The sequence below is a fragment of the Melanaphis sacchari genome, unplaced genomic scaffold, assembly GCF_002803265.2.
Source record: "Melanaphis sacchari strain LSU unplaced genomic scaffold, SCAv2.0 Contig93_pilon_pilon, whole genome shotgun sequence".
Lineage (NCBI taxonomy): Eukaryota > Metazoa > Arthropoda > Insecta > Hemiptera > Aphididae > Melanaphis > Melanaphis sacchari.
The window spans coordinates 1,156,680-1,184,262 of NW_020271665.1; the positions used below are offsets into that span (position 1 = coordinate 1,156,680).

The following is a 27,583-nucleotide window of genomic DNA, read 5'->3' on the forward strand; positions in this document are numbered from 1 at the left end:
GTCGCTAAATTAATTTAACTTTCGTTTGATTTGAGTTGTACACATAACGTTGCAACGCTATGAGCTTATCAATGTATTTACCTTGCTGAAATTTTTTATGAAAACAATGTGAGTTGATTTTTTTTTTATCACAAACTATACAATAAAGCGAGAACAGAATTCATTGTAAAGAACATGAGAGAGTAAAACAAAAAATAAAAATATCATAAGACAATTTGATATTATTTTTCCGAAAATGTAGAATATGAAACGCGTACCGTCGTGCGTCACGTTGTAAATTATTTCTAGTAATTTTTTAATCTCGATTAAAAAAGAATATGAATTATTTTATCATGCCGCTAAATATTTAACATATCTTATAAATTATGTAATACAACATAAATATAATAATAATTGTTTTCATCGGAGTCTTTTGGTCGAATGTCGTAGTATCTCTTAATGCATTTTATCCCCGCAAAGTAAATTAATTTTTTTAATCTGTTATACGTTAAATAAATAACTACTAATACAACGATTCCGAGCTCTTAATAATTTTTTTTTTTTTTAATTTTTCGCATACTATAATCGACAATGTTGGTGTATTAAATTTACAAACAGCTATAATATGATTTAAGTAGACGGACGCGACATTACTTGGGGCAGTATGATCTGATACTATTTGGTATTTATAATAAATCAAAAAACGTTCGTTTCACTCTGTGGTCTTGCTATATATTGGCTACAGTCTCTTCGCAATAGGGGATGATTCGTCGAAATAAAAATAGGATCATAAAACGCACCCCCGTTAAATCTTAACAGCCGTGACACACTGCATCTCAACGGCATCCATACACTTGCAGTACATACTACACTGTACGATACGCCTCGTATAATAATAATATGCACGCTCGATATGTATGCGTACTGTATATATATATATATATATGATAAAATATTATTATTATATATATATTCAATGTATGTATGCTATTGTACTCTCCACAGGGTAGTCCATAATATTCCAAAACAGAACTGCACGGTCTACGCACGTTTATGTATATAATACGCATAATATATATATACGTATACGAGCTGCCTTCGGTGGAATGCGTGTCATTTTTATTTCTTTTTTCGTCCTCGCCACTATTGTTGTACGTTCTATTCATTTTTTTTTTTAGTCTATTTTTCGTCCCCTTGTAGTGTATATTATCATTGTTGTATGTAGTCGTCGTTGTTGTCATTATATGTGTAACGTACCTATATATACTATAGACGGTATAATACCGCAACGTCTCTGTTTGGAAATTTACAACTCCAAATATTATAAATTTTGGCTTCCTTGGATGAACCTATATATAACTCAGGCGCCATCCGGGTGAAGTTTTGAGTCCACGACATAATATACCACGATCATACCTATATTATACCTGCATGTTACAATGTATACTGCGGTTATGAACAACGTCGTATTAACTAGAATAGTTATAATGTATTATAATGTAAGTAACCTACACTTAAGCCGTGACTCGGTGACCGAATAATATTATATCCGTTTACTGTACCTATCTTATCGTATCCGCCGCCGCCACTGTCGCGGTTATCGATTAATTAAATCCCGAAATTGGAAACCGGTGTTTAATACGCTCCACAAACTTCGTCGGATAACACCTGTTTGTGCCGCCGCCTCCGGCAGGTGTATAACCCTTTCGTCCTACCTGCGCACAGATAGTGCTATGTAGTGCATTTCTTTATTTTCCGTCCATATATTATACTTATAGGAGGTGTATAGATTATAGATATGTTTTTTATATCATCCATTGCTATGTTTATTTATATATACGTTTTTTTCTCTAACATTTTTTAATGCAATATGCAAATGTTATTTTATTTTTGTTTTACTGCCCTTGCGGCAAATTTTTAAAACGAAAAACAATCTTGAATAGTAGACAACGTAATAACGTTAATCGGCCCTGCGGCTGTTTGTTCTTCATCGTTCGTATTTGTACCCATCTTCTCTCGCTATCTCTATTGCTGTATGTATAATGTATATTATATACGTACCAATATTCAACGAATTTTCAATACGCACATATGTAACATTACAAGGCTACGGCATCTACCTATAGCCTATAGGTTTATATTTTTATATTTTGTGTGTGTATACGTGGTATTTGATTTTGTTCAGCGGACGATAATACGTTCTGTTTCATGTTTACGTTTTCATTCTGCCAAAACCCCTTTTTTTTTGCATGCATGCACTCATTATCATCTCATTTCCCACACATGCGAGATGGGAGGTGCAACAGTCTTCAGTATACAATATACACATTATTATATGGTACGATCACGTTTTCATTGGTATATATATATACATGGAAATCTCGCCGGTCGAGAGAAGCTTGAATTTAAATTTTTGTAAGTAGAAGTATATCTACTACGTCCGACAGGGCTTCGAGTGCATAAATAAATACTTTTCATATTTTGTTTTTTGTTTCGTGACGTTTTTCTTCTTTCCAATAAACATAAACGTGTTATTAAAAAAGTTTCAACGGTATAAATTACAATTTTTTCTCTGGTGCCGTTATTTTATCAAGACAGTGTTGTATCTTTTTCGCGAAAATCTGTTGAATTAGAAACGACATCACCAAAAATTTTTGCCGCTGCAGGCGTCGCGGAATTTACTACAACGATGGTAACTGTGTCCCGACGGCAGTAGAGTGATATGCTCGTGCAAAAATTGATAAAAATCACCCGAGGTTATTTTTTTTTCGCATTACCAGTCTCTCTAACGCGTATTGATGCGCAAACGCGTTCCGAACATCTATCTCACAAATACATGAAAACTATATCGGATCGAACAAATCGTATTCGTCGCACGTACTGTCAACGTACGTTTTTGTGCCGAGTGGAAGTGTATAATATACTATATATCAGGGTAATTTCAAATAAAATCCACAGCGTATTAAACCCGTATAATTCGGTAATCTTGAAAATCGTACCGTGTGTCGTCAGCTGCCGCATACGCGAGAATCGGAATAAAAAAATCTAGTTTCATAAAAATCCATCCGTGTTCTCATTCGGATGCTCGCGTAACACACACACACAGAACATGATAGGTATAAATTATTTAAACTTATAATATATATATATATATATATTTTCAGATATGTATGAGTAGGTGAGTGCGTATAGTACAGCTGGTGCTATGCCTGACTAAATAGTGTATTCTCCGTGGAGTTCGATTCGAGTGCTTAATGCATTTATTATACACACGTGAATGTATATTAAATATATAAATATGTTACATACAATGAAGCAGTGATCTCAACGAAGATACAAATGACTATAAAGCACTATGTGTGTTTAAATGTTAATAATAATTTATACACGATAGAACGCGGTGCGTGGTTGAAACATTAGTGTGCAAAAAACATAAAACAAAATCTCAGGCACTATAGCTTAATAATAGAATGTAATACCCATAATTTTTTTTTTTTTTTGAAACCAGTTTTCATATAGCATAAATCATGTTTTCACAAAAACCTGATTTTTAACTTATTAATGTTGATGTTATATTAATTATATAACATTAAACTATTATGAATATAACTTGTTTAAGAATTGTATAATAATTAATAATTATGTTGTACGATTAAATAATTTAAATAACAAAACATAAAAAAATATATAAATAACACAATTAATCCCGCAGAGTAAAGTTTATTTCGTGTGTTCATTTACAAATACATAATATTATAAAATAGTGTATCTATTTTAAGACGGTATATTGATCTGTACGATATAGTGCAATAAATGTAAATATGTCGTATTCATATAATATTATATTATATACCTATTTCCTGTATATTTTTACATTCTACTTATACAATACTATGTTACACTGTTATCGGTATGAAATAAACTTAATAAACCGAATTGTCTAACTACCGATGGTCGTAGGAAGTGATGTATTATGTATGAAGCGAAAACTAAACTAAAAACTATTTACCTATACGCCGTTCCCCCAGCCAAAACAATGAATTATAAATAATAATAATAATAAATAATAATTCTATTCTAAGTAAATGTAATCGTCAAAAAAATGATTTAATAACAAGCGTCTTGTGTAAAAATTAAATATTACTGCACATCTGCACATTAATATTATAATATTACTATGTTTGATTTTAAAATTGTTATCCGCAACACACGTGGTGAATTTATTCGATATTAATTACCGCATGTATTAGTTGTCTAAATAATATTATAATATATATGTAACATATATACTTTAGGTACTCCTAAATCCTTTACCACATTTTGTATTATAAATTAAAATAGATTCGTACTCGCTTAATATAGGTACGTTTTGTCTGATTCTATTATTATAAATAATTTTTGCAGTGGCACTGGCAAACTCAAATGGAATATGTTATATTCATATAATATTATATAGGTATACGCACGACGATTGCAATTTTAATTGGCCGCCGCGATTAGGTCGTGTCCGAACATACACTCGCTCATACGTGTATGTGCGATGCGTATATAAATCCATAGAAATAAATTAAACGGCGTACCATAAGTTTTCCATAATTTCAATTTAAAATCTGTTTGTAGTTTGTACGATATCATTATTAACCGAATGTACCTACGATATCATTACATTACGTTGGATTTAATCTACGTGGCGTTCTAAAATAAATTAACGGTCTGACAGTTTCACAAATGCATACTAAAAACAAACTTAAATAATAATTATTTAACCGGCCCGTGTCTAGCCAGGGATGGCTACCTGCTCTATATCATAACCATGTAGCCGGGTTTATTGCGTAACAGCGAAATATTATATAGTACATAGCTGGTGAGATGTAATTAATAACCGGCCAATATAATAAATTCATCACATTTTTCCATATGTATTTTACGTCAGTAATAGTGACAGATAATTCGGACAATAACTTTATTATATATATACATGAGTGTAAGATATATCGGGTGATCCACTTAACGTAAGACACTTATTATTACAAAAACTACAAACATTTTTTCCATATTAAGTCATGAAAATTGTATTTTTATATATATATATTATATATTTACTATTTTTTATCTTTAGTTTTTATCCTTTTTACTTTTTTAATTTCATGTATCAAAACAGAATATTTTTTCGAGTCCTTTGGTATATCTTAATATCGAATTTTGAAGGAATAGTTCATGATATATAGCTGGTATAAGTATTTAAATTTTAAAGTTTAGATGAATAGAGTGAAGTGGTACATAGGTAATCCGGAAAATATTGATTCACTACTCTACTTGCTTAAGCTTAAAATATTAAATTTATGTTTCTGACACTATAGCTACTATAAGTAACTAATAAACTGCTTGTCCAAAATTTGATATTTATGTACACCAAAGTAGTTATTCCAAAATATATTCTGCTTTGGAAGATGAAATAAAAAATATATTGTCATTCAAGGAAGTAAGAAATTAAAAAAAAATTATAATGATAAAAAATATTATTATTTTTTAAATTTTGTTTTGTAAAGTAACTTAAAATTATGCAAAAGAAATATTTTCAAAAATGTTAGTATTTCTTGAAATAACAATTGTGTCTTACGCTTAATATTTAACCAAAAATTGTAATAATAAATAAATATATTATTGTATATTTTTTATATCTCAAACGTTTTGAAAAAACACGAGATTTCCGGGTTTGATGTCTACCTTTGAACCTACTTCATATTTGCTCTGCGAATTAGTTTTTCGACTAACAGTTGCGTTCAGCTGTGTAACTCAGGGAAAACGTATGAACGATTTTATTTCGCATAGAGGTTGATGTTGATGGTTTTTTTTTTATATCAAAGGCTAGTCTCAAAAACACCCAAATCAATATAGTTTTAGACAAAAAAAATATGACATGTTTATTATAATGTCATTGCTGGGATGTCATCCCCTATCCCCTTGAATGATACTGCGTGTCTGTGTGTATTGTATATGTATGTATCGGGTGATCTATTTAACGTAAGTCACTCATTATTTTGAATACTGTTTACGCTTTTAAAAATATTTCTATTTACTTTTCCGAAATTTAATTTTTACAGATCGAATTACTTTGAATAATAATCTGCTTCGGAATTATATGAAATTAAAAATGTAATATGATTTATGTTATAACTTGTAAGTAATTCAAAAAACTTAAAAAATAATATCGACAAAAAAGTAGTAAAAATATAAATAATTTCATAAAATGTTGTTTTGTAACGACATAAAATTATGTAGAAAAATATCTACAAAAACATTACTGTTTTTGAAATCCTGAGTCTCTTACGCGTTATCTATTCCACCGTAAATTATTATAAATAATATCTATACCTATCATTCGCAGTTCCCGTACAAGTTAAATTGCAACAACAACATATATGTATTGAAACTTGACTTGCAGCACATTTTTGCTGTTTTATTAATATATCCATTCACATATATGTATAGAAGGGACATATACTCGTAGGTGTATACTACCTATACTTAATATGTTAAATATAGATACTTTTTTGTTTGTTTCATTTTCAATATATTATGTATTATGTACACAATATACATCCGGACGTGCTTTCCGTTTAGAATTTATCTTGTATAGAATATATATATATGTAATATATAGTTAATAAACCCTACATATATGTATACATAGTCGACTCAACGCATAAATATATGTGTATGTGTGTGTAGGTTGCGTAGCGTATATTGTAAAGTAGAGAGGGCGATTTGTGTCAGAACTTTTCGACCCCAAAACTTTATTGAATTCTGTGCAACGCGCGCGTTCAACGTTAGTGGGGGTGATGTGGTGTATGACGAACGTGCATAGTTTTCAAATTTAAGAAACACACTATTTTGCCGTCGACGTTACTACATCAGTGGAAATTTATTAGGTATTCGTATCGTATGAAAACGTTTATTTCATTTATTTGTTTTGTGACAATAGATGACAGACGTCATATTACACGAATCGTGAAAATAAAAAATATTGAATGAAGCCACAAGTTCAGACTTCCGTCGTCATCGTGGGTTTTTCGAATGCGATTTGACACACGCTATTCACTTTAATATGTTCAGTTTATTTCGTAGAAGTTTTCGAAAAACTGTCCGATAGTTTGGTTTATTATAGTTTTGTTGTCAAACGTAGTTTACATTTTTTTTTAGAAAGCACTAAACTAGCTATATCGATGTGTTTCAATATGTTGATTGTTTACATATTAAAATGATCATAGAACAGTCAATTATTTTTTATTTTGAAAAGATATGAACTTTATGTTTTCATTAGCGTTTAAAAGTACATAATTTTTTCCCTTATAAAATATTCAACAAGTATAAGTTTGAGCTAAGAAAGAATCTTCACTGTCGAGTACTCTTCACTCAGTAAGACTAATTGTTGATCTATAATTAATTTACCAGACAACCAAAAACATTTAAAAACTTGTTTTTTTAAATTAATTTCTTACGCTATACCAACAATCAAAATTGTTGCTGTTATAATATAATACCACTTATAAATTCCATTAAAAATGCAATACGTGAAACAATTTAGATATTGATACTATTGCGCGCGCCGAGTTCAAATATTAATTGCGCATATAAATGTATTTCGCAAAATATTGATTCCTTCGGTTTTATGTTATCATTATTGGATCAATACGACGGATATAAACTTCGCAAACCCAAAGGCGTCTGATGACCATGTCGTTATAACGAGATTATATCAAAACAAAACGCTCATAGAATTTAATAAACGTGTGTGTGTGTGTGTGTGTGTGTGTGTGTGTGTGTAATTTTATGTATATTGGGTAATGTATTTTACAACAATCCGAGCTTGAGCAGTGTCGAGTTATTTGGCGCCTTCGGGACATAAAATTGTTAAACGCTTTTATTGAACGTTAAGCTAACTATTATTTTATTTTATATACATAAAATTGGTGGATTAAAAATAGCCGTGTAATGGATTGAGTCCAAAAATCCGTCGACACAAGTTATTAACAACACGGTAGACGTTATGCGTATAAAATATCCTCGGGGAAAGGAAAGAGAGGTTGAAGTTCTATTGTATTTTAACCAAACAAAGTACCTTACTTCACTCAAGTATTTTACGCTTTATCCGTCTCCCCGATCCACTTAACCTTCCATATCTGTACAAAACATTTTGCAATGTCGCAGTTTGTTTAAAATTGATAAATTTTTGTTGGCAGGTTTTGTGACTCCGGTTGAAGTGCATTTTGACAACCCAGATGGAGGATTCTTTGTACGACACCCGATCGGTGGCAGTATCAGCAATAACCGACAACAACAACAGCTTTTGAGCAGTGGTGAGAATAACGACAGTGAAGACGACGCCGGTGGTGGGGCAGTGCTCAGCGTGGACAGGTTCACCGTATTGCAGGACGTACCGCAGACGTCGATCAGGGCCAGTTATGGGCCGTTCTCAACCAAGCAAACGGTACCCTCGCGTTACCTGATACCGGATCCAAACTCGGCCGGAATGTCCGGCAGCAGCGTTAACGGTTCTGGTTTATCGGCCGGCTACTCGTCGACCGTGGATATATCATCGATGGACGTGTCCGCGCACTTGGTGCAGAGGCGCGTGTACCGCGAAAACCCGGTAGTCCGGACGCTGTTCCACGTCGGTTACAGCGTGGTCAGATCGCAGTCAGCCGGTTCCGGTCCGCCTCCTTCCATGACGATGTCCGCCGGGGACGCGACCGGCGGCGGTTCCGCGCGGTCGGCTTCCGGCTCATCTTCGTACGGAAAACTGTGCGCGGTGGCCAAAGCCACGTTCGAGGGAGCTGAGCGGCCGGTCACCGCCGCGTGCAAACCCGATCCCAAGGACGGCGTGTGCACCGCCCGGCTGGTGTTGCCGGCCAAGTGGTGGCCGCCACTGAACCCGCCCGACGCCAAGCCGGTGAAGACGCCACAGCGGTACGTGCAGATATCGTACGCATTGCTCGAGTCCGACCACCGGTGCAGCCAGTCGGACGTGCAGCTCCAGCCGTTCACGTACATCGGACAGGCGTCACTGGAGCACGCTCAGCGCCCATACAAGGAGCTCAAGACGGACGCGTACCTGTTGACCCTCGTTCCGTCCGTGCCGTTATATCCCAAGTCGTTTACGTACGTGCCCGTGTTCTTCGACGCCGGGCCCAAGGAGCAAAACATCAAAGGGTTTATACTCAGGGCCAAAGTGAAGAACGGGCTGCGGGTGTTGAGCGCCGAGAACAGCGACCCGGAACGGTGGACCATCAACTACACGTCGAACCCCAGAGGCACTCAGATCACGGTGACGGCCGTGCACAAGGGGCTGCCGGCGACTGCCGGTGCCGCGTGGCCGAACTCCCGGTACGAGGAGGTGTTGCAGTGGCTGCTGCAAGTGGACTCGGAGGCCGAGGACGTGTGGGAGGAGGGCCGGGTAGTTTGGACCGTGCAGTACGTCATGGAGGCGGCCGGCAACGTGACCAATTGGACGTCGGCCGCCGCGGTTCAGGGGAGCCAGCCGAAGGTCGACCGTCACCGCGCCGCGTACAAACATCACCGGCGGCAGGCGGCCGTGATGGCCGGACGCCGGAGGACGTCCCGGCTGTCCAGGGCCGCCACTAAGATGCTCTACTTGGACGGCGTCAACGGCGTGTTGGACGGCATCAAGCGCAAGATTTCCGCCAGGTTCGAAATACACAAGGACGACACCGAAGCCGTGCTACCCATATCCAAGGTGAGTCTGTCAGGTGGATTGTGGTTTATTGAGTGTGAAGGTACGTTATTGCGTTCGCTGTCCACGGTGTCGCGCGTTACTCGTCTGTAAGCTGTCCGGCGAGAGCAAACGCCACTGTCCGACAAAATATCGCGATTCTTCTGCGCGTTCCCGCGAGACATCCTGTCGCGGTGTCGCGATAAAAATGTCGCAGGTAGCAATATATTATCGCCGTAGTCACCGATGTGGCTCGCAGTTCCGGTTTTCGTTCGGTCGTTAATAGGATTAGATTAGATTAAAGTACCATTTAGCTGGTAATAATATAACACCGCACATGCTTACAAAAATTAAGTTTGGTGTACAATTATTATTACTTATTAACATTAAGTTGGATGTTAAGTTCTCGTCATCCTTCTATCTGGATTTTTATCGATTCACTGAAAAAGGGAGAAAGCTTAAACCGTCTAAAGTTTAACAGTATATTGCTGACTTCAAACATCGGACAAAGAAAAATACAAAAATTCTGCAATTTGACTTAAAGCCATATATGTGATGATTATGAAAATTGATCAATTAACGACTACTTGCGTGGAATTTCGTATAGGTAGCTTTCAATAACAATTAATAGAAAAATATAATTTATTATTTTGTTTATTACAATATTTTTAATTATTATTATTTTTCATTTCCTACTTCATTTTTATTTAATAAGTATAACTGTATACTTAGTAAAAGTAAAATAAAAATAAAACAAAATTATACTGAATATAGAATATATAATATTATAAATCAAATTATAATTTATTAATATTATGTTTTTTATATTTTTGACATAACGATATTTTTGTGTTCACGACAGTTTTATCGCGACATGACGTGGATTTTCCTGTCATCCTGACCACCGGTCCCACTATAACAAGGCGTCAGCGACCAAGAACAACGCGCTAACTCTTCTCGCTGGACAGAGTTATACATAGATAATAATAAGCATAATGTCACGCTTAAATATAATACATGACGTGCATTTCAAAGTGATCACGTGGTTGGCTAATCATTGTTTATAGGTATATAAGCGAAATGCGTCAGAAATTAATTATTTGTTCATACATTTCGGCAAAGCCGAATGAGTTAATAGTCTTAAGTTCGTTTGATTTTAATTTATTGTCGTTTAACACACTTAAGATTTTTACGTAAATAATTAATCGTATATTCCGACTTCGCCCGACAAAAAATAAATGATTATAAAATACAGTGTTAAACTGTTGTAATTCAGTTTCAATGCACTTACCTCTGCAGACTGCAGTTCACTGGAAAATTTTCGCAATTCGCTTTGTGAACTATTTCGATAGAGATAGGCAATCCGTCTATGTTTTTTTTAAATATAACACTTGGTATATTTTCGAATATGGTTCAAGCTGTGCTATAAACTTTCCTAATATTTTCAAGTACAATCCCTGACACTTTCATCAAAATCGATCTAGTATTTTTGAACCTATATAAACCTCAAATATGCGGACCTCCTGGGTTAAAAATATTGTATCTATTGTTTTCCATTTTTCCGTTTTATTATACAAATACACGCCTGTGAAAATTCCAACAAACCGGTTCATCCGTTTTTTTAGCCTTTCCCAGACAACAGACAGACAAAATATCCATGTTTAATATTTGTATGTGTTTTATGAAATATTGTATAGGCCGGGAACCCGAGAACTAAATTCTTATTGCACCACTTACACTTAAAAATGTAAAAACTAAGAATAAATAGCTTGTTTAGTAGTGATTTAGTAATTCGAACAGCAGTGGTCGAGATTGCCAAACAAATACTGATAAACTATAAACGTGATGCTTATTGTGCAAAATGTGTATTATTGGTGTACGAATTTATATGTACACGTGTATGTGTTTAAAAACTAAAACAAAATGGTGACAAGTTTTTCGGTAATTTTGAGTTTTTTTATAATAAAATAGTTTTAAATAATAGTATATTACACAATAAAGAAAAAAAACATTTAAAAAGAACTCATAAATTATTCAATATATATATATAGCCCTTCTGGCTTTTAATGCACAATATGATAAATTTACGGCCCTTCTGTTCCAACAGAATAGAAATAATAAAAATTAACCCTTCTGGCTCAAAAAATAATAATAATGATATAAATAACTCATAATTTTGTTGAGCGCAGACTAACCAGTCATAATTATGTATAAAAAAAAATTCATGATAAAAATACGAATAACAATATTGTAATGATAATAATATTTGGCGATTATTATCGAAAATCAATAACACTATATGATATTAGTCAAATAAAATAATATATATAACTATCCTTTATGACTCACAATGCTAAAAAATAGTAATTTATTTTACTATTTGAGTAAAAGAAATCAACATAGGTATTATAATATTATATTAGTACATGCCGATACTGCAGCGACAACATACGGGACAAAACAAATACAGAGGCCGTGTTAAATTATATTCGTACAGCCGGCGCGGTGGCATGCGGTAACGTGACAGCCGACAGATATATTATAAATTATAATCTATGTGTAATGTTGTATAAATAATGAAATACGATTGTATAAATAATTTCAAAAGATTTAATTTTTAAAAGCTTTGTGGTAAACAATGTTTTTTGTCATGTTGTCGAATCATATTGAATGTATGTGCAAATTCACTCTAAAATAAGCGATATATAATTTGATCGTGAGAAAAGCAAATATTTTCTAAATAAATACCAGTCACAGTGCCACTTATATTTAAATTAAGTTTTCATAAAAAATTATTATATATAAACATAAAAACTATTTTGTTTTATAACATAATGAAAATCATCCAACTATATGTAAGAGAACCCATTGAATTTGTATGTAGTTCTCCTATTAATTTATTCCACCGTTAAAAAATTTTAATACCAACTTCACACCTAGCATTATATTAAAACCGTTTAAAAACCTAACAACAATGTTTAAATAGAATTTTTGGATATTTTTAAATATACTAGATGAAATATTTTGAAATCCTTTTCAATTATAATTTTCACTTATTTTAATCTTATAACATATGTATGTATACCTATTTATTTCTTGAAGTCTTATTTTTGCTTTATTGAACTTTAAATTTTTTCTGTACTAATTCATTGTATAATAATTCTGTTGTCATTATTAAGTACTTAAAATACTTTGTTGATTTTGATAAAATAATATGATCTAAAAATTTGCATACATAAATCACAATTTTAAATATTTATTATAACGATCAAATTAATAAACGTGGTTTTAAATTGTTTTTGTTATAGTATGTCTAGTTTCTACAGTATTAATTAGCATAAAATATTACCATACATTTTAAATTAAAATCACACTTAGAGGTAAATATGTTGTAAGCACGTTCTTGTGTTATATATATAAATATAATTATAAATTATGCAATTATTCAGTTAATTTATGTAATCTTTAGTTTTGTTTAAAATGTTAAGACCATGAAACATTACTTCAGTTAAAAGACGATTACTACTTACTTTAAAATTTTTCTTTATATACACATAAAAGAGAAATTCAAAAAATGATTTCTTTGAAGTAGTAAATAAATTTAGTAGTAATATTTCAGTATTAGATACTAAATGTAATTTACCATCTATACAGTACTCTTAATTCATTCTTTTACTTTGAAAAATGAGAACGCGTAATCATATAATATGTTTTTGTAAGCTTAAAATAGAATTATACATGTCTCATAACGTCTTCGCAACGTTTTTTTTTTTTTTTGTAATTGACAGCAGCTGCAGTAATGTATAGACTGTTGTCAGTGAGTTTCCCACGACTACACGTGCAAATAGAAACACAAAGGACAACCCGTGCCGCTGAGCGCAGTTATAAAAACTAATAGAAAACCTGACGTGTTCGAGTGGTTTAATTATTTCAAAAAACCTCGTAAATTCAACGGTTATGACGTTTTTGCAAGAGTTTATTATCCGGCAACGAAATTCCAACAAAAGCCGCGCGGTAATAATGGTAACGAAATTGAATTTTCGCGTATACCGTTAGGGAGGATGCGCCTATCACATTTAGTGTTATTTTTATACACACGCGAGTGTGGTATGTTTCGATTTTCTCTCCGAGTGTATACAACACATTCGGCGAGTCAATTAATAGGGATTTCGTGTTTTATCACGGTCTGAAGTCCTGACCGTTTTGCAGGCGCGTGGTATATACGTAACGACTATACTCTTCAAATCCCCAGTGAATATGTACAGATACACCGCCCGTTTACATCATGAATCATTGTACAAAGGGTTAGGTGGTTGGTTTTGCGTATAATATACCTACTATATCTACCTATATGAAATATGTGTGTCATATTTTTCAATATCGCATAATATTATACAACGTTCACACACATATTATACACAGGCGCGCGCGCGCTCGTAGTGCATGGCAATGACAGATCGATTTGCTCCCGGGGACGTAATAAAAGAGCAAAATTTGTCATCGTCGAACCGTCGTGTTGTGGGGGCGGGGTTTAGGTGCCGTGTTGCATCCGTGCAACGTGCATCTGATATATTAGGTGTGTCTATGCGTGTTGTATAATGTATATATATATAGGTGTGTGCTGTACATTTATTTAGATACCCCGAATAATTCGTGGAGTAACTGATTTGCGCCGGTAATTACGTATTCGAGTGAAATAATTCATGAAACGCAACCGCGCGGTGTCGTTATAGAAAATTAATATTGCAATGACCTAGGGTTTCTACCGTGGTGCCTATTTTACTACCCCGAAACGTTTATTATAATTGATACGATATAATTATATCAGTACTATACAGTACTTATACGTTTTATGTTTTTAGAGTAAATAGAATTTATGTATTATACGCGTACATGTTTTATTTATACAGAACTGGGAAATAATCAACACAGCTGTATTGACTGGAAAGCAGATATCGCACGCGATGAAGGTATTCGTGGTCAGCTACGCGGGCAAAATATCCGACGTCACCAGACAGTCTGTGTGTCAGATAGAGGATGACAGTGTGCTCAAGGTAGATATGATATTATTAGTACTGTATAGTGTATAATATATTATTATTTGCATAGTTGTTGGCTAACCAGCCGATCCCTTTTGACCACGATATTTACTAATTTGACTCTTCTCGTTCAGGTAACATCGTCATGCAGTTCGGTGTACGTGGATGGATCAGAAATCCGAGGCTCGTCCAATGCTACGGTGATCGTCAAATACGAATCATATACAGGTACGGCGCATTTCATTGTGTGGGTTCCAGAAATTAATGAAATGGACCTAACTATTGCTGACCAGAAACTGAACCAGATTAAAGGCTGGCGAGTTCCAGTAAGCCTGGAAGCCGACGATGACATGGACGAGTGAGTATCGATTTTTATTTCTACTTCTCATTGTCAGATGTGACAATATAGTTATACCTAACTGTATGACAATAATTCATGTTTGAGGAAGTACATCAAATTTGATGTAATTATGTGACGTTCGCGATGTTTTACAGTTACGTCAATAAATTGAAAAGGTCAGCCGAAGGTAAAGGTGGCGGTCACATAAAATCGCCAATGTCGGATAGCGATTTTCGATTAAATGAAATGATCACTGAGGATATGGTGGCCGATGCATATGACAGGAAGACCAGCTGCCAGTTGAGATTTCAACAGACGTCGGTCGAGGTAAGATATAAAATTATTATTCGAGTAAACGTATTCCATAATATTATACATTTATAACGTTAATCACTGATCGTCCGAAACACTGGGAATTACAAATAATATTATAATATACTATAATAGTAAAATAAATTAGTTAATATTATCATTTGACACCTACTGGACACATTTTTAATGTTTTTTCATCTTTTTTTGTATAAAAAATAGTGCAAAATATTTAAAAATTGTCAAAAAATCCAAAACTATAGTTTCATCGTCATATTATTTAGATATATGAAACGAATTTTGTGCTTAGAAAACAATTTTTTTAAGCACAGAAAAAATACATATTGCAATCAAATCACCGCCCCTTAATTATTTTTCTATTTTAGTATGATATAAAAGCCTATTGGTTAATATTTCGATTTTTTATATCATGTACAATAATGTTTGAGTTGAAAAAAAATGTATAAAATTAAATTATTCATCACTTACTGGTATAAGTTTTTTATTAAATAAACGATTACTTAAAATATAAATTATTCGATTCTTTACAAAATAAAAATTACAATAATTGTTCATTAAGCCATAATATAATTTTATTAGCTTGTATTATCCTTGGTTAATGAAAACTCCAAACTCGTAAAAAGTTTGGGGAAAAAAACTTAAACAACAATACTAAATAATCAAGAACAGTAGGAAAGAATAATAGACTTTTGTAAAACGACTTTTTAGTGCTTTTATTTTATGAACACAATGTTCCATAAAAGTGAAAGTTTTTTTTTATTTTTTTCCGTTCATTAGCCAACTTATACAACGACTAATTGACCTTTATTATTGAATTACTAGAATTTATTACACCTTCTAAGACACTATAATCTCCATGGTGAGAAATATACGAAAATATATTAATTGTTGTCTATAATAAAGATATAAATATAACCAGATATGGTTATCAAAATAGTCATGTTTTCATATAAATTTTGATAAGATATTACCTTACAAAATATGAATACCTTATATTTTAATAATATAATATACATTTTTAATTAACAATTTAATAACAATTTATCAAAAAATCTTTAATACAGTATTAAAATGTGGATTGTATAAAAAAAAAAAGGATTTTAATTAACTAAATCCTAACTCAAGATTAACTGGACAATGACCATCGTAAATATAGTCGGCAAAGGAAATCTAGCATAATATGCAGTTATATAATCTCGGAAAGAGGCGTATTTTTCTATGATATTATCTCTGAAAACATTCTACTTAAACATTTCAAACCATACATATACCGAACTACCGATGAAAAAAAGGAAATAATCATAATAAAAACTAATGAACAGTTACAATAGGCACTCGATTTAGAGTGAATCACTGCGCAGTATTCTCTCTTACATCCTTCGCCGTTCAAATAGGTACATTTTCTAAGCTCTCGATCCACATACCTATATTATATATTCGCTCCTATATCAGTTTACGTCTTACGTACATTAATTTATATACAATGTCATGTATATATATGTATATAGCTGCCTAAACTCAATGGTAATACGTATGACTTGATATAATGTAATTTTCGAAAATCACGTGCTTCAAGTTAATGGTCAGATTTATATTTTAAATCAATGATAACCGTATTTAATAGTGTTATTGTATTCGACCGACCTTCACATGTACCAAACAGAGATTTTCTCGTGTATTATAACACTTACAATCAAATAACATTTTTGATTTAAAAATATAACAATTTTAATAAGTATGTATGAAATACATTGACAATAAATTTAGATTTTTATTATTATTGTAGGAAAAACTTTGATTTTGATTTTTGATTCAAAATGATTAGATATATTTATTTTGAAAACAAACGATACAAGTTTATCCATATAATATTTAATATAATGAGTTTTCTTGTCTCCTTTAACCAAAAGCTTAAATTGGTAGTAATAAGTTTTTAAATTGGAATAAAAATAAAATATTTGCATATTAATAATTAAATTAATGTAGATTTTTTTTTAACCTCTTATATACGAGTACTTAATAATAATATGGTAATAAAAAAAACTGAATAAATCCGTGACCCATAAATATACTGTAACGATTTTGAGCATTGTTCAATTACAAAAATATAAATATACAATATAATTCATAATAGAGCTAAAGTCACACCTCTTTTGAATTAACAAAATAATCGATATTATATGATTACTGTAATTATATTACGATTGATAAATTAATTTTATATTAATTGAGCTGCAGTAGATGAATACAAGTAAAACAAGTTAACATTTCTTTAACTTTTTCTATAGATACTTTCAAATTAATCATAAATAATAATTCTAGACATTCCAATTTAATTTTTGATTAACTTATACAAAAATAATAAGCATAATAATAAATGTACGTTTTTTTTTTCATTTATAAATGGCCCATAGGATGAGTGACGAGTGTGATTCTCTATAGATACATTACAATTTATATACATAAATCTTAAAAAATCAAATTGCATGTCCTCTAATCCCCCGACTTAACCCAACATTCGTGTTCGCTTGTCGTTTACAGATATACGCCAGGTTTAAAGCGACGGATCACGACTCAGGACGGGTGAGCTATTTCGTGAACCGTCGGACGTGGTTAAAGGTGACCGATCTGCTGCTGCATTATCTGCGGTCGTCAGATCCTCGGGTCGCGTCCATCACTGGACAAATCGTGCGTGGACATAACGCCGGCCGGACCGAGGTGCAGGTGATCTCAGCGTTATCTGGACACGTACTAGTGTCGAAGGAGATCCGGGTGGTCAGTGACAAGGTGAGCGTAGCCCGGTTGGCGGTGAACGTTGTGTCCGGGCTGCAGCTGAACATCCGGCCGGACGCGGCTGTGGACAATAACTACATAGCCGAGACGTCCGTGACCAGGAAGCTGACAGCCAAGTACCAGGAGGGCCTACTGGACATCGACTTGTGGTTCACGGACGACACGCGTACGCCACTACGGTCGGTGGCAATGTCCGACTACGCGCTCCGCGTTGAGTCCACCAACCCCGACGTGGTGGCGTTTGCTCCCATGGCCGCCTCGCCGCATCCTCGGGTTATAGCCGTTGGTCCTGGTAAGGGGCAGCTGTTGCGCGTGTCGTTCGGCCCTCCCGACGCTTGTGGCAAACATGAGCCGGTGAACGGAGGTCGGAAAACCATCCTACCGACAACACTCAGTGAAACGGCGGCTGAAGTCCAGGTGGACTTTTCGTCGTCTCCGTACTCGGTCGAACAGTTCGTGCAGAACGACGGCGGTGGCGGTGGCGGCAGTGGCGTACTGAACGTAGGACCGCCCCGTGACAAGAAAGATCACAAAGACTCGGCGGGTAAGTCAATTTATTCATGTAATAATATACGTATAGTACTATATTATTATAATGTGTGAACACCATTAATAATGATAGCATAATAATATGTAATGAGTAGGGCTCGGAAATTGTAAGAGCTAAAAAAGGCAAAATATGCACAAATAAATTACAAAATATGCATTAAAATTATGTTAAATGTGCAAAAAAATTATTCTGAATTCCAAAAAAAAAATAAAAATAATACATCAGACGTTGTTAATAAATTAATTAAATAATAATAAACATAAAAACTGTTTGTAATTGAAAAAAATTTATAACTGGCATTTTGACATATTATTGAGCTTAAAATATAATTAAAAATATTTTTTAGTATTTTTGAGATTACAATACCTTCGTTGAAAATTTTGAGTTTTATATTCAATATTAATTGAAATATGCATATCATGCATATAAAATCAATGAAATATGCACTTCTTTTTAGCTTAAAGTGACAAAATATTTAAATTATTCATTTTCAATTTTTTAACTCTCCATTGTACAGTTCAAATTTCTAACTTGGTCTACTATAAATTGAGAGCATACAGAACAATATGCAATTTCTACAACTTTCGAGCCCTAGTAATGAGACTTTTGTGGAATACCCAATTATATTATGTCATCCTGGCGAACGCGAATTCATTATTTTATATTACGAACTTAAATCGAGTGTGCACAGTAAAAGCAAGTTCACGACGACATTTCAAAGAAAATGGATTTGTTAAAGCGTGTTTGTTTAGTTGTCCGCCGCATAGTTTTCGTTTCTACTTTTATTATCTACTTCTTCGTTTTGCAATGATGATATAGTTACAGCATGCGCATCGTTTCTATCACTCTGTCAGTTATTACTATTACAGTATTACAGCCACAAAGACTTCTGCCAAATCACCATTCTTATTTTATCCACGTTTTTATTTATTTTTTGTTTAACCTCACAAGGAACTTTTTCTCTTGTGAATTTCGGGTCACGTTGGAAGTATTAAATTATACTCGATTTGCTACTGTGCGCAGTACCGTCAGTACCTATACTGATTTATTATGTCCACGAAAATATGAAATCGGGTCGCATAAAATATGAATAGTTTAATGTACTTTGATTCTCGACACGTAACCAGATTTTAATTTATTTCTAATATTAGTTCACAAAGATGGCATTTTTTGTATTGCGGTCGATTTTTACGTTTTATATTGAAATATTTAACAGGTAAATCAATCATGATGACGTGCTGCTGTAGTTTCTAAACTGTTTTTGCTTACTAGGTGTTTTCATCAGTTTAAAATTACTTGATAAACGAGATGTATACGCACAATATTATTTTTGTTATGTCAATTTATATTCATACTTTTAAATAACAAAATCGTCAATAATATTTTTAATTTTACAATGGAATGATTTTTTGTTACACATTTGATCACTGCTCTCGATTATTATTGCCATAATAAATTCAATAAAATCACTCTAAATTACTTTATCGTCAAACCATGACTACTTTTCAAATTACTTTTACATTAGAACACAATGTAAGTGGTGCTAAATTAAATTTAACGCTGCGCGCACACTCTGGGATTAGATTAATACAGTTTATTGTTTTAGACGGTATACGTTTGCTATTTCGCTTGTAGAATAGTTATTCAAATTCCATAATACATTTAGAATTTTAATTAAAAGATGTTTCGTCAACAACTTAAAATAACATTCATGAAATTTTAAAAGGTATTATAATACACAAGAAGGGCTTTTAAAATGCAAATTTCCAAATTGTACGTTTTTCGATTAAATTTTATGACTATGGGATTCGAATAAATTGTAATAATTTTACAATTCTGCAATCGTAACTAGCTAATACGAGTTTTTTAATTCAACATTAGGAACGGCCGGCATCAAAGATGAAAACAACGATGAACCCACAGTGCAAGCTCGACAACACAACAATAACAATAATCAAAACAACATTATCAACCACAGCAGCAACGGTATTGGAAGCACAACCGTGCAAGCTCACAAAGTACCCGCTCATTTGAGCCCGTTTGAACTCGGCATGTATACTCTGTTGGCGGCTCTTTGCTTCGCCATCGTTGCATTCGTTATATCATGTGTCGTCTACGCATCCAAATACAAACAGAATTCGTTGGAAATGCCCACTACCACGTTGATGAGTAAGAATCACCTATTATCGATGGTATTATATTTCAGATGCACTGATACAAATTGTGATTTGAATTTACTGTAAAATTTGCTTGAAAACGATGTTTATGATATTGAAAAATATGGAAGTCATTCTCAAGTGTAAACTTAGTGGTTATAATTTTAATTTGTTCATACATTACTTTATTTTATCTTATATAATCAATAATTATACATCACTTAAGTTATATAATTATTACGTTTTTTAGCAAAATCGTTCATGGGTAACATGAACGGGGCTAAGGACGGCGGTGGAGGTATTTGTGGAGGTGTCGGTAGTGCCAAACCTTTGTCAGATGAACCGACTATGAATGCACACGATTGGGTGTGGCTAGGTAGATCTACATTAGAACGTTCGTCCGGCATGCTGGTACCGTCCATGGGCAACAAATCACACAACAACAACAATAACAACAACCAAATCAACGAACACAACATGAGAATTATGTCAAATCCCATTTACGGCGTAGACAACAATGGTAGTGGTAATAGTGGTAACCAGCAACAACAACAGCAGGTTTGCAGCAGAAATCCTCCTCCTCAGATCAATACTTCCACGTACAGCGTTAAGAACCGACTGTCTAACGGCAATATCGTTTTTAATAAACTGTGGAAAGTGTAAGTAACTATTTTAACGACATACAGATTATATTTTAGAGATTCTTACGCTTCTACTTAACAGCGTTAACGATTTTGTAGGGGTGAGGGGGGGTGATTGGGAAGTAGTACGAAAACATTTGGACCACTTGCTGCTACCCATTATGTTTTTGATCGAAGCGTGATATGTTCCCGGTCAAACGCATTAGATGTTGCATGGTTTGCTTTTATTATATGATGTATCTCGTTTACACAACGTCTACATTCTCGGCGCGTCAAAATTTGGTCCAAATCGATTACTAAAGTTTTCCTTTTACCACGTCCATATGACCATATCCGAATTAAGTATCAGAACCGCCCTAGAACAATTCATATTTGATACATCTTATCAAAAGAAATTTATTAATACAAAACAATATATCATATTTCATGTATTATAGTTAATGAATATGTGAAAAATACCCTAGAGCAAAAGTCCCTTTTGTTTCACAGACATGAATTATGAACTATAAATAAAATATTAACAGTACAAAAAACAAAGAGTTAGATATGTGGTGTCAGACCCTTTATCGTAAATATAATATTATATTCTATTATTGTTTGTACTTGCAAAATTTCTGAATTATTTCTTTACTTAAATCATTACTATGCAATTTATTAATACGTTAACCCCAACCTGCATATCCATTACACGTAAATCGTTTAACACAAACAACTGAAGTTCCCGATAAGACTGCCTCTCCACTCCCTTTATAACCCATCAAAACATCTTTTGTAAATAAATTCGTTTTACCTTATAAAGTTATAAATTATCTAAAATATCAGACAAGTCCGCTTTTGGTAGTGTTTTGGCAATGCTGTTTCATCGTTTTTATTTACAAGTCCATATTTAGTATCTGTTCCTTACTATTTTAAGTGCGTTAAAAACTAGCTACTAAAAACTTGTCTGATTGTTGCCGTACATCTATTCTCCTCGACTAATCGATTCAATAATATTTTATTCTTAACACTTAGTTTTTTACTAAATCCAACAATGTGCTATCATCATTATTCTTTAAGTATAGTAAAAATTAAGAAAATTATCAATTTATTTTTTTTTTAAGTAGTACAATAATTATTATTATCCACTACACTTAAAATAAGACATATATAATGAAATATTTAACTTAATTTAATTAAACGTTTAAAGTACTATTATTTTTATTTGATTATTTATACGCTTATCGTCAATAATTCTCTTAGATTTTATCAATAGAAATGTTAAATAAAATATCTAAAACTAGGTTTTTTAGTTGTATTAAGTGTTTATAATGATAATAAAAAATTTCCTTAAAAAAAAACACTACTTATAAAGAATTATTACTTTTGTTCTCTAACATTCTGTTTTTCGTAAATGACACTTGTATTATATTTTTAAGAAGATACTATTCGTTGTAATTGTTTTTGAGATACGATGTACATATGTTTTATAACTGTCGTTTAAAACAGTTGAAGAATTAATATATACCTATGAGTATTTGAATAGAGATTTGATATTGGTACAAATAACTTAAGAAAAATTGTATAATTTTTGTTTCAAAGTGTCATTGAAATTTATTTCCAATAGTTATTTTCTTCAGTTTAAGTAATTTATGAAGGTACTTTATATTAATAAGTTTTCACTTTTAACTGAACGATAAATATTTATTTTTATTTATTTTATTTAACATTTTACTGTGTTTATTTAAATTGAAGTGAGATGTTAAATAAATAATATTCATCGTTCGATGCAATCCTATTGATTAATACAATATTTTATTTATAAAACATTTTCAATTTCTACTCGTACAACTTTAAAGTTGAAGTTTTGTTAAGTACTTTAGTAAAAACAATAAAAAAAAAACTGTAATAATAAAATATTAATGTGCTTGCAACTGGCATCCCAGAATTTAATGGCATAGAACATTTGCACTAAAAATAAATTTTAAGTATATCTTTGTATAGAAATAGTGGAACTTTCGCAATTTTTTTTTTTTTAATTTTGTGTATTTTCCTTAGTTTTATTTATTTAGATATAACATGTTCTGTTGGTACTTTCAAAATATTAATGGTTTCATATTATTATGTCTACAAAAACCATAAATCAACTATATTCCTTAGTACTTTTACGTATGGTTTACATACGATGAACGTATTTCTCCATACCTGCTTCACTAACGATTGTTTTTCCTCTAAATTATAATAGTACGTATTTGGGTATTCTTATAACAATGCAGTTGGTGGTATAAGCTATAGACTTTAAAAGTAAGTCACTTTATTATGCACAAATATACAACAAATTCTTTTTTTTTTTTTCATAAAAAAAACCCAACTATATTAGCGTCCTGAGAGATCAAATCTCAAAAAATAAACATTTTCAACTCATGGTACGGGATACTAATTGTATTTTATTTATTTGATTTAATCTCCTGCCAGACTTCCAACACCGAATGACCAAAATCTGGAGAAACCCGCTGACTACAGGCCACCGGTGCCGCCGCACAGGACGCAGTTGAACAACGTGGACAACATGATGATCGGCAACGATGACAATGACGAACAAGCGCCGCCACCTCCAAAACGACAACACCATCACCATCATCATCATCACCGCAACCGTAGTCAAGGTGTGTAAATTTCTAGTAACTAAGTAACTATCCTGATCTAAATCAGTATCTTATAATTTTCTATATGTATTTTTTTCGCACAGGTGGTGGCAGGTCCTCATCGGTTGCTGGTAATCATAACATCCCTAAATTACCGGAGAGAAACTCCGATCCACTATTCGTGGAAACCTGTAACCGAAGATCAATGGACGTGAAACGGGCGGCAATCATCGGGAACCCGATGTTTGCTTTCGATCCTGCGTCCGCGGATCAGAAGCATCAGAACGCCGGCGCTAGTGACACTATCAAACTCGACGACCTCAACCTTGGCATGGATTATAAACAGCTGATGGAGTACTTTGACAACCTGAAAGAGTCAAACGCCTAATTTATCGTGGCCAACCGCATACCCATTCATTTTGCAAACCTTCCCCTATTACCAATAACCATAGACCAGCTCACACACCATCGCAATGATCCTACACGTGGCCCATTCGTTTAACTCCCATTCTCGCTCCCGTCGTTCCTGATCCCTTCACTATTTTTGTCTTTTATCTTATTGTCGCACATAAAGAGTCAATTAATTCAAAGGTTGTCGTTGTATGAACTAAATACACAATAAATAACTATAATATTACGCATACGCTCTATAGTAGTTCACACCAAAAAGTATAAACCGTAAGCTTCAGTATTATGTTGGAAAAGGCAATGAAAATAATATTAACTATTATCACGCTTACGGTTGTGAGGTAAATTGTAACCCAAATATCTACGATAACAATTTAAACATAGGTTGTTTCCGGTTGTTGAAAGCACGACGGTACCTAATGACCCATTTTTTATAATTATTGTATAAATACGATATCTATAGTCAATACATTATTAGCTTTTGCTACTAAATGTATCTTCTGAAATTTCTTTCTAAAATAAACCTAATTTATCTAAACTTATATACAAAATATAATAATATATTGATGTTTTGAACTATCTACTTAAGATTTATTTCTCGGACTTACATTATGAAAATAAAATACTTTTAGACTATAATATTATATTATATGTAATCAAACAAGCTTGTGTAGTCCCTCTCTATAATAAATTTATACAAAAATATTAGTTCCTTAACCTAAATCATTGTTATTATTATTAAAATCGCAATGATACTGCAGATAGAAAAATAATAAAAATAACAATAGTTAATTCGTGTTACATCTGTGCTAAATGATACTTCGTTATTTCCTATTTTTTATATATTATGTACGACAATTATTGCCACTGTTAATAATAATTAAGTTTCCAATTTCGCTCTACACGTGTTTATCTGAATGTTCCTAATTTATTGTATCACTATTTTGATAATATTGTTTAAGCAATTCCCTTTTTAATATAATCATTATTCTAAACATTTTTGTTAAATTTAATTGTTGATTATTTTTAATTTTTTAGTCTGATACCTATTATTGCTTGCAACTTTATTTTATATACTTTTGTACATAATATTGAAATTTAACAATGTTTCTCATTATCTTTTAATATCAAACACTACATTTAATATTTTAATGAATAGTTCAATAATTGTAACTTGTATATTTATATGTTATGTATGTAGTTTTTGTTTTTTTTTTTTTAAACAATAATGGTATTCCATAATGGATTGTCCCCATAAACTGATCAGTTACCACAAATGTTATAATATATTTAAACAATGCCTAATCACAAATAATTATATAATATATTATATTAAACAAAAGTCATACATTAATGGTAAACATTTATACGCACATATTCTACAATATTCTAATTTATTTAAATATATAATTTAATCAGAAGTTCATTATTTTTAGTTTCTTAGTGCCATTAAAAAAAAAAAAAGAAAATTTTTAACAGTACAACGGTATTATTTTTTCATTTTTTGTTTTTCTGTGATAATGTAAATAATATAATTTTATTGGACAGACTTGTATCGCAGATTTTTGGGCATAACCTCATCACACAATTCTAAACTATTATTGACATATTTGAAAAATTGAATATTTGAATACCTATTATTTCAGTAGATACTGCCCAGTGCGTATGTTAGTACATTGTGCAATAGCACCTATTAATACCAAAATTAAGTATGTTACTTGTTCTACTTACAAAAACAAATGGGGAAAAACAGTTTCTCAAAGCTAATCAAAAATCATACAGCCGTCCATACATTATATATGTTATGCAATTCTTAGTAAACAATATCACGACATTTGAGGGCCACCCGTTTGGACCGTATTAGTTTAAAAAATAAATAAAGTATATTAATAAGTTTGAAAATAAACACTAATCATTTAAATGTTTTGAACTTATATAGTGCAAACGAACTACCTATATATAAAAAAAAAATACCTATTATTTCTAGTCAAAGTATATATTGATATTATATATTATATATGTATATTATGTTTAAGTCGTAGATCAAGTAGATTGTAAAAAAAAAAAACTATATATATATTGTTTGCCTTCTTTTTTTGGGACGCAGAAGCTTCCACTAATAAATTTTACCCGTGTTTCATTTGTTTTGTGTATAAGTACTTTTGCGATAATGATGAAGCGCAGAAACGTCGTACGCGACCCAATGAGACTGTTTTTTTTTTTTTTTTTGTATAGAATTATTTTACGTTTTAGTATTTTAGTATTTTCTTTACCTATTTCATTATTATTATTATTATTATTATGATTTTTTAAAGTATATTTTATTGCTTTGTAGAATATATTTTGAGTTTTTCATAATTTGAATTTTTCTTTCTGTTCCTTTCTTTTTTTCAATCTGTTTCTTTGTTTTAATTTTTCATTATTTTTTTCCACTTCATTTTCTCCTTTGTATAATTCGGTCAATAACCTATTTAATAAATGTCAATGTTTTTGAATGTTTTACCTTCGTATGTACCGGGTTGTGATTTGTATTATCCAATTATCTCACAAAAATGATAATTTTTATTAGATTTTAAAGTAGAAGTAGTAGTTGACACACTACAATTTAAGTATTGTTATGTTGATGTGAACAGATATTAATTTTAAATAAACAATTTATTAAACTTACTGCTATTTGTTTTATTTATTGGCTTGTTATAAATAATAACCATAATGATGTGTATTATATTGTTATGAGTATTTAGATGTGTAGATTATATCATACAAACTTGGGCCATTTTAGGTTTTAAATATTACTATTAATTATATCCATTGTTACATAATTATTATTGCATTAAGATTGATTTCATAAATACATTATTAATTAGTTATTACTATTATTGTAAGGTGTGTTTAAAATATTGTTGACTATTTGATGAAGTACAATTATTAATTCAATATATACGAAATAAGAACTGCATATTAAATAGTTTATTAATATTTATAGATTACAG

General features: G+C 32.2%; 1 protein-coding gene across 1 annotated transcript in view; it reads left to right on the forward strand.

Annotated features, from left to right (window-relative positions):
* LOC112603029 (transmembrane protein 132E) overlaps positions 1-25,667 on the forward strand; it is a 60,215-nt gene extending 34,548 nt beyond the window's left edge. The window contains exons 2-10 of the mRNA XM_025351430.1: positions 8,223-9,736; positions 14,623-14,766; positions 14,886-15,109; positions 15,247-15,418; positions 17,963-18,758; positions 20,646-20,933; positions 21,171-21,579; positions 24,013-24,203; positions 24,287-25,667. Of these exons, the coding sequence (XP_025207215.1) occupies positions 8,223-9,736; positions 14,623-14,766; positions 14,886-15,109; positions 15,247-15,418; positions 17,963-18,758; positions 20,646-20,933; positions 21,171-21,579; positions 24,013-24,203; positions 24,287-24,570 (4,022 nt within the window). The 3' untranslated portion in view covers positions 24,571-25,667. The remainder of the gene's footprint in view (positions 1-8,222; positions 9,737-14,622; positions 14,767-14,885; positions 15,110-15,246; positions 15,419-17,962; positions 18,759-20,645; positions 20,934-21,170; positions 21,580-24,012; positions 24,204-24,286) is intronic.
* The last annotated feature ends 1,916 nt before the right edge of the window (positions 25,668-27,583 follow it).